The sequence below is a fragment of the Lolium perenne genome, chromosome 1 (genome assembly GCF_019359855.2).
Source record: "Lolium perenne isolate Kyuss_39 chromosome 1, Kyuss_2.0, whole genome shotgun sequence".
Taxonomy (NCBI): Eukaryota; Viridiplantae; Streptophyta; class Magnoliopsida; order Poales; family Poaceae; genus Lolium; species Lolium perenne.
Genome location: NC_067244.2, coordinates 168,751,262 through 168,760,189, shown reverse-complemented (window position 1 = coordinate 168,760,189; position 8,928 = coordinate 168,751,262). Strand labels below are relative to the sequence as shown.

General features: G+C 45.3%; 1 protein-coding gene across 1 annotated transcript; it reads right to left on the bottom strand.

Moving 5' to 3' along the window:
- Positions 1–3,005: 3,005 nt before the first annotated feature.
- LOC127303200 (protein NRT1/ PTR FAMILY 8.3-like) lies at positions 3,006–5,069 on the bottom strand. The gene is made up of 3 exons (XM_051333983.2): positions 4,854–5,069; positions 4,550–4,767; positions 3,006–4,461 (listed from the first exon to the last, which is right to left on the bottom strand). The coding sequence occupies exons 1-3, from the start codon at positions 5,014–5,016 to the stop codon at positions 3,112–3,114; spliced, it is 1,731 nt and encodes a 576-aa protein (XP_051189943.1). The 5' UTR covers positions 5,017–5,069; the 3' UTR covers positions 3,006–3,111.
- Positions 5,070–8,928: the final 3,859 nt, after the last annotated feature.

Sequence of the window (8,928 nt, the reverse complement as noted above, 5' to 3'; positions counted from 1 at the left end):
GGAACCTTCATTCAGCAGCGCCAACGTTCCTCAAGTCATCAATTTATAAAAGGGTAAAACTAAACAGAATAGAACAAAAAAGGAGAACTATCCCGCAATATCACAGGTAAAAAATCAAGATATTTCAATTTTCTTTTACAAAGAGGCTGACAACTGGGATCCATCGGCCAACATCGTGCCTCAAAGTTATAACAATGTATAAAATTAAACGTAAGGGGTCGAAGAAAAGGCAAGTATCTTGCAATATCACGTGTAAAAAAATCAAGATATCGCAAGTTTCCTGTACAGAGAGGCTGACATGAGGGACCCATCAGCCAGAGTATCCCTCAATGTTGAAAAGATAAAATAAAACGGAAGGAATAAAAAAGGCAAGTATTCCATAATATAACGGGTAAAAAAATCGAGATATCACACGTTTCTTGTACTACATGGAAATTTACGTATGGGATCCATCAGCCAGCGTGCCCTCAACGTTTAAAAGGTAAAATCAAACGGAAGGGGTCAAAAAAAGGCAGGTATCCCACAATAGCAATGACTTTCAAGTTTCTTGTACAGAGAGGCTGACATCGGGGGCCCATTAGCCAGCAACCCCCTCAACATTTAGAAGGTAAAATTAAACTAAATGCATCGAAAAAATATCCCGCAATATCAATGGCAAAAAAAGATATCACACGTTTCAGAGACTGACATTAGGGACCCATCATCTTGCCACGTCAACAAGACTGCAGGGGATCGAAAAAAGCCAAGTAGCTAAAAATCAAGGGTCACAAAAAATGCAAGAAAGAAATCGTTTATTCTACATAGAGGATGACATATGGGACCCATGAGCCAATAGCAGCATCAACGTTAACAAGGTGGCAGAGGAAACAACGAAAAAGTCAAGTAGACTGAAATAACGGGTGCAAAAATACAAAAAAAACATTTATCGTTCAGAGAGGATGACATGTGGACCCATTAGCCAGCAGCATCCCCAACGTTAACAAGACGGCAGATGATCGAAAGAAAAAAGTCAAGTAGCCAAAAATCTGGTACCAAAAATAATCCAAAAAAGGAAACATTTATTGTACAGAGAGACTGACATATGGGGCACATGAGCCAGCAACGACCTCAACATTACAAAAGCGGCAGGAATCAAAAGAAAAAAACCAAGTAGCTAGAAATGAAGGGTAAAAAAGTTTAAGAAAGAAAACATTTATTGTTCAGAGAGGCTGGCATATGAGACCTATCTTGCAGCAGTGGCCTCAACGTTACAAAGGTGGTAGGGGTCAAAAGAAAAAATAAGTATCCTGAATTTACGGGTCAAAAAAATTAAGAAAAAAATGTTTATTGTTCAGAGAGGCTGACCTCGGGGACCAATGAGCTAGCAGCATAAACTGCTCGATTGGAAAACATGAACGTAACGCGCAATCGAAAAAAACAGCGCTAGAGACGCTTCCATCTAGGTCCTACAGTCCGCGGGGGTGCGGATTTGCGTTGACTTGGCCGACGCCCCCCAGAATTCATCATGTACCACGTCCCGGGCCACCATGCACAACGTTTTTTTTTCGATTCTGTGGTGCTAGATGGCCTCAAAATGAGAAAAATAAGTTTTGTGATGCAACACTAAAAGAGCAAAAATCGTCGAGGATGGTGCATCATTAGCCACGGTCAGACCTCAACTTCGTCGCCTATGACGACTTTTTTTGTAGTGCTACTCGGGAGCAAGGAGGAGCTCCAGGTGAAACCCTTGAACCAACTTTGATTGGTGATGTGAAAGACAACGTCTTGGGCGTTGTTTTCCCTCTTGGGGCATCGTTGAGGAGCTCCTTCCTCGTCCCTCATGGGGTGATGGGCTCTCAAGGCGAAAGCCCTAGATTTGGGATGCCAAAGCGGGCACCTGCAATGGTTATATCTTCACCTCCTTGGAGGTGTTTCCTTTGAGGGCATTCCTTCCGTCTGCTTCTTTTGCGACTCCCTCCGTGGTTGGTGGATGTCGGGGTGGGGGTCCATGTGGTTCATGATCGTGCGCTGAGGCGACTGCGTCGAGGAGCCATGCGATGTCAGCCCTATGATGAAGGGCAACAGTTCGGCATGGTACGAGTAGCAACTTTGGGCTGCATGGCCAGCAAGTTTTCGTCTCGGTTGATGCATCTCAAAGTGGGTGGTTGACTAGATGTCGGGCAGTGGAACCAGATTGTTGTGTGGTGGCCTGCGAGAGGGTGTCCTACACAGCTAGGGTCATGGGGTTCCATGTCGTGCGGCAGTGCAACTCTCATGTGAGTGGTGCTACGTCACAGTAGCAACCCCGAAAGGCGGTGTTGGTGGGCTGCACGTGTCGCGGCGGAGCATATTGAAGTCGGGGTGGTGATCCCGAGAGTTTATGCAATGTTGAGGTGTTGTCCTTGTATCGTGTGAGCGACAAGGTTGTTCTCGATGTTGCTTGTCGGAGTATCGATCATTACAACATGCTCATGTTTCCGCGGAATGCGGGCTTCTTCACCATGGAGGGAGAGTTTGCTCCTCCCATAACATTCACTGTTTCTTCTCTACGGCAGTGGTTGATGGCCTTTTAGTTCGGCGGAACGGTTCACCCATTGGTCTTGTGTTTAGGGTTGGTTGTGCGCTGTTTTGTGTTTTGTGGTGTTTGTTGCAGCCGTTGGCAAGTGTCGATCTGGCACATTTTGTTGATTCGAGTGGGTTTGGCTAGGGTGTTAAGTGGGATCCACCTAAGTCTTACTTGTAGTGCATTTTGCTTTTTTTAGTGTAAATTTTGATACTAAAATTTGAAGTAGAAAAGGCAAAGACATTAAAGTGAATCTCACCGGATCCCAGCCTAGGTTTGTGCGTTTTGTTTGGTTTTCCATAATTATGTGGGCATTTTTTTTACTTAATGGATCATGCAAACCTTTTGCCTGCGTTTGAAAGGAAATACATTGTGAATTGTGAATTGGGTGTTAGACAATTTCTCAGTCAACTGAAAATTAACTTCGTTCTCATTAGATGGTGCCATTAAATTTCAGTTGCAACTTATGTTACAATTGATGACTAGCACGAATCATAAAATAAATAAAATGGTTTAGAAGTTAACTGAGCACGAACTTAGTTCTATCAAATCCCTTGTGAATTAGGTAATTAACTCAACGATGGCGAGTGGAGAACTTGCTTGGTCGTGTACCGGGCGGCGAGCAGCATGTAGAGCAGCAGGTTGCCGGCGCCAATGACCGCCCACAGCCAGAAGTAGTAGTCGAGGTGCCCCGCGTTGAGGTCCGGCGCCAGCCACCCAGGCCTCAACCGCGACACTGCCGTGACCACCGCTGTGTTGACGTAGTACCCCAGCGAGAGCGCGAGGAAGGAGAGGGCGGAGCAGATGCTGCGCATTGACACTGGCGCCTCGCCGTAGAAGAATTCCAGCTGCGCGATCCCGCAGAACACGTCTGACCCGGCGACCAGCACGAACTGCGGCACCTGCCACCCGATGCCCATCATCCTGCCCGCGCCGAAGCTCTGCAGCCGCCGCCTCTCCACCAGCGCCGCCGTGCCCATGGCCACGACGACGAGGAACCGCCCCACGCCCATCCTCTGCAGCTGAGTCAGACCGGCGCTCCCGGCTGGACCCCATCTCCTGGCGAGCGGCATGATGACGGCGTCGTGTAGTAGCACCCACAGCAGCATGAACGCCACCTCCACCGACACCATCGACGCCACCGGCACCTTCAATCTCCCGAACACTTTGTTGTCCATGGCCATCCCCTGCTGAATGAATGTCGTGGTCATCTGCCCCAAGGACGCGGCGTACAGCACGCACGTCACCCAGATGGGCGCCATGCGCGCCAGGATCTTGACACCCTCCACCTCGCTCACCGTGCATAGATACCACGGGCCTTCGTCGTCGTTAGCGATCTTCACCGCGGCCTTGTCCAGACACCTCAGTCCTTTAGTGTGCGCCAGCTTCTGCAGGTCACCGTCTTCCACCACCTCGTGCAGGCCAAGGCCGCCGTGATCCGCAGCTGGCAGCCTGGTATTCCTCTTTCTCAGGGACGCCACAATCACTCTGAGGATGTCCTTGAGCGGGCTGCCTGCGGGGAGCTGCACCCTGTACCAGGGCGTGCCAGCCAGGAAGCCCGCCGCCGCCAGCAGCAGGCAGAACGTGGAGACGCCGAAGCCGAGCGCCCAGGACACGTTCTGCTGCAGCCAAGACACGAGCGTCCCGGCGACGAAGATGCCAAGGTTGATGGCGCCGAAGAACCAGGTGAAGAAGGACTGCTTCCTCCGCACCTCCTCCGGGCTGCCGTCCACGTCGTACTGCTCTGCCCCGAACGGGAGCAGCGCCGACTTGACGCCCCCCGTGCCGATGGAGGTCAGGTACAGCGCCGCGAAGAAGACGGAGAACTGCTTCCCGGTCGCCGGCGGGCACGAGATTCCGTCGCACGGCGACGGCCGCAGCGGCGAGATCCCCGCAGACAAGGTGAGCAGCACCAGGCCCTGCATCCATTCCATCAATTCCAAATTGTCAGCTCCAGTTGCTTGACGGAATCACAAGTGACAATTAAGAGGATGATAGGGTACTGACGGCGAGGTAGAAGAGGAGCGACGCGACGATGGTGTTGTACTTCCCCCAGTAGCTGTCGGCGAGGAGGGCGCCGATGACGGGGACGATGAAGGTGGTCCCATTCCAGGTGTCGACATGGGCGGCGTTGAAGGCGGTGGTGCCGTGGAGCACGGTGCCCAGGTAGACCACCATATTCAGTGCCACCCCGGAGAAGGCGATGCTCTCGAGCAGCTCGAAGCCTGCACGGTCAGTCAGCCAGTCAGTCGTCGTTCCTAGCTAACATAGGCTAGATGGAGTAGAGGCAGAGCCGTCGTTGGTAAGTTACCTAGAACAATGGCAGGGCCTGTCCAGGTGAAGGGGCGGGGTTCCCTCATGGTCGTCGTCGTCTTCGTCGCAGCAGCTGACGACCACGACGAAGACGATGATACGTGGCCGGGTTCCAGCATGGTCATCTCCTCGCCGTTACTAGCAGAGCGCGTCATCTGCATCCCGACTGGGAAAACAAGGTGAGGCCGGCCGGACTCCTGTGGTGCTAGTGCTTACTGACCAGATCAGAGGTAGATTTGGAGGAGAGCAGAGGTACGAAATGTATGAAACAGTGGTGCTGAAAGTCAAAACTGAGGTTATCGCGCGGGATCATAGAGGAGGAGAAGTGGTGCTGCTGGTGGTAACGAGAACATTTTCCATGCTGAGATAAGCGCATCTACAAAGTGGTGAGGTCAGCTGCCCGGGTTGAATTTTCGTTTAGCTTAAGCAGAGAGAAATAGGAAAGAGAAGTTTATCTTCTTTTAGCTATGAGATGATCTTTTGAAAATAAAAATAACCTATTTTTCTATTGTACCATTTATGTTTCCTTAGTTACCCAGTTCTTTTACTACTTCTTTTTGAAAAACACAGTACAAACGCAGACGCTCACATACACGCGCATACACTCATCCCTATGAACGCACACACGCACACACTACCTCTATGGGCATCTCCGGAAGACTGAGCTGACAGATTGGATCTTGAAATTGACGAAGTCACCATAGGCGCCTCGCTGTCAACGGAAATATCGCCTCCCACTGAATGAATATTCCGCCTTTATGAGACACGCATATGTCAAACCTGGAGTTTGAACTCTGTTGGGCTAGGGGTACAACCGCCCTCCTAACCACCCAACCTTAGGTTGGTTTTCACTACTTTTTTTATTTATTACTACTACCTCTGTTTCAAGGAATAAGGCGCACTCGTTTCACATGCTTTTTGTTTGACCAAGAATTACTTCAAATAGATAAAAATTGTTTGTATAAAATTAGTATTATTAAAAAGATCTTTTCAATACGAATCCAACAATACTAATTACATATAATATAATTAAGATTTTGTTGCTCAATTTTTATGATTAAAATTTGTCTTAAAATATGTGTGCGCCTTATTCCTTGAAACGGAGGTAGTAGTTACTAGGAATAGCAATAAAAAATAATGCATTATACCAATAATATTTATGCCTTTTCCAGATGACGGAGTGCAAAGAGAAGAGTGTGTTACCTATCATTGTGCATGCCCTAACAGTTGCGGTGCAAACTATACAAGTCCGGCTGGAGCCATTCATGTTCTTTTTCCTCATAAAAGGGGTTCCCCTTAATTCATTAATGAAGCATCAATTTATCTATAGCATGCGTACAAGATTATTTGTATACACTGATCCAACAGTGTATACCAGAGTAAGCAAGCATGAACCAATTATGCAACGGTTACAAACTTCCGAACCATAAAACACTCTCCAAATAGCATGAACCAAATACCAACAGTTACAAAGTGTGGAGCCATAAAACACTCCCCATATTCTGCCTCTTACCATTCTAAGCAAGACCCAAATGCAACTGTTCTTGATGAATCTAAACCACTGTCTATCCTTTGACATATTGGCGCCAGCCTTTTGACCGGTTGAAGACGCTGCAGACCACCATCTTCGGAAGTTCAGTGCTTCGACAGAGTACCTTTTGCACCATCGGTTTCTGCAAATCACCCCAATAATCCATCCGATGGCATATTTGAAACAATATGTCACAAGGATCATTAGGTAAAATATAACTACCAAAACATGTTGTATTCTTGTTTTCCAAAGAGACGGGAAGAGAGGGACATTGCACAAATTTTCACACCCACTCTCTCAATCCCTGAAACTTGAGTACCCACTCACCCAGTTTAGCGAGCGGGGTTTTAGGTTGCGTCGGAGAATTAAAAACACACCAAAAGACACTTCAGATGTATCTAAGAATGGGGACAAGGAAAGAATATGTGATACATGCATGCTCTCATCTGAGGCATAGAACTTACATTGAATTGATCCATCCTATCCTCTTTTCTTGATATTTTCCTTGACAGATTTCTAGCCCATATAACCAACCAAAGGAAAATTTGATTTTGGCAGGAAGCTTGAGATGCCAATGTTGTTGAAAACTTTGGCTGGTGGTTTGATTTACAAAGCAATACATAGTGATTTCACTGTAAAGCATTTGTTTTCTAAGTTCCATGTCACCATGTCATATGTCTGTTCAGATTAACACTATGCACTATGTCTAAGAAATTATACCAATCTTCAGCCAAATCCCCCAATGGCATCTCCTAAAGACTAAGCAAGCACCCCAGATTGAATAACTTTGTCAACTTTATTTTTTCATTAAAAGACAAGTCAAACAATCCAGGAACTCTTCTCTCCAAGGATTCCCCGTTGTGCCAAACATCTTCCAAAACCTTGTCTTATTTCCCGATACTAGTATTCTATCACAGAAGTTATAGAAGATGTTTGCCAACTAAAATGAACAAGGAAATAGTTATCCCTTGAAAGAAGGTCGAGATAGAATTCGAAGACTATAGACGGAACGATTATCATATATATAACATAAGACACTGATCCTTTTGAGGGCCGAGTGCTAGCATCGACCAGAGACCCACCGTTGATTAGAAGATTTAGCTTGTATGAATTGCTATTGATTTGATACAAATAATGGCAATAGATTCAGTATGTTAAGGATACTCACAATTCATTTAGAGCATACAAGGGCTTTGGAATATTATTTCCTAGCACTAGAGCAAAACCCCATCTTACCGCAAGATTTTAATAATATGGCTGCGATATGTCATTACGTGTGACTACGTGTGACTGTATCCACTATGGAAGAAAAAAAAAGAGGATCAAATTTTCTAGTAAATACAAGGAAAAAAGGGCCGGTTTGGTTGAACGTGCTAAAACTTCTGTTTTGTTTCCCATCCTAGTATGTTGCGACACTTCTAGTTTACTTATTGTTTTCACTTTCATTAACTCTGCAATATGGGAGCATATGCTCCCTATATTTTCAAATGCATTTTACACATATTTGAAATTTCAAAAAAATTGAAACAAAAAATTCGCACGTACATCTTCACGTGCTACGCGCTCACAAAGTCCTTTCATAAAAAATAAACTTATCATGTGACGTGTGTAAAAAAGATAAAATTGAGTGCTAAAAACAATGCTTTTCATAGGATAAGTTTTCTCTTTTTTACATAGGCCACAACAAATATTATTTTTTTGTGAAACTTGACACACACATATATATTATGGAGATGTACATGTAGAATTTTTTGTCAAATTTTTTTCACACTTCAAAATATGTTTTCTTGGTAGAGGGAGCATACGCACCCGGGAGCCGAATTGAATTTCCGGATACGTACCCTGTTTAGGCCCAAGCTAAGTTAAAGTTCCTTACTAAACATATTTTTTCTTCGGTAATTGCTACCATTCACCATTTTCACTTTCCAACTTCTAGAGCCACTTATGAGATAATATTCATCAAGTCCAAATTCAGCACACCAAGCCCACCTAAATTCTTATGAGAAAAAACTGATTTTCAATTCATTAAAAAGTGATATTTCCTAATCCCCGTCCCCTCCCTCCACAACATTCTAACCTCCATACACATGTTCAAAAACTCATCGTCGGCCCAAAACACCGGGTTTATGTTTATAAATTTTTTTTTTTTCATTTCGGGGGCCTAGACCAATCTACCCACTTCCCGGAATAGTAAACTATTGCTTGAACTTACTTTGATGATATTCCTTTTTCCAAAGCCGGCTCGTGAAATGTTGAAAATGTATTATATATCAATAAGAAACTTCACAATTCATAGATCCATTTTTTATGTATCACAAAGGCACTAGGATTTGTGGATATGTACAAAACACCAAGATATACACATAGTAAAATAAAAAAACATAATTATGCATGCTATATAACTAGAACCCAGAACCAGTGGTTACTTAGATCAAATTTGCATTAAAATTAGGGTTCAAGGAACTACAACCCATCATGGAGGTCATGGTTAGGAATGGAAATATTAACATTGGCAGATATGGTGGCGCCGGCGGTGGGTGAC

What these genes read in the sequence shown, in the direction of transcription:
- LOC127303200 (XM_051333983.2), bottom strand. Translation starts at nt 5,016, where the DNA reads ATGCAGATGACGCGCTCTGCTAGTAACGGCGAGGAGATGACCATGCTG. An exon ending in AGGCCCTGCCATTGTTCTAG is followed by an intron (nt 4,768 to 4,853) that starts GTAACTTACCAA and finishes CTGACCGTGCAG; the next exon opens with GCTTCGAGCTGCTCGAGAGC. An exon ending in CGCTCCTCTTCTACCTCGCC is followed by an intron (nt 4,462 to 4,549) that starts GTCAGTACCCTA and finishes GAATGGATGCAG; the next exon opens with GGCCTGGTGCTGCTCACCTT.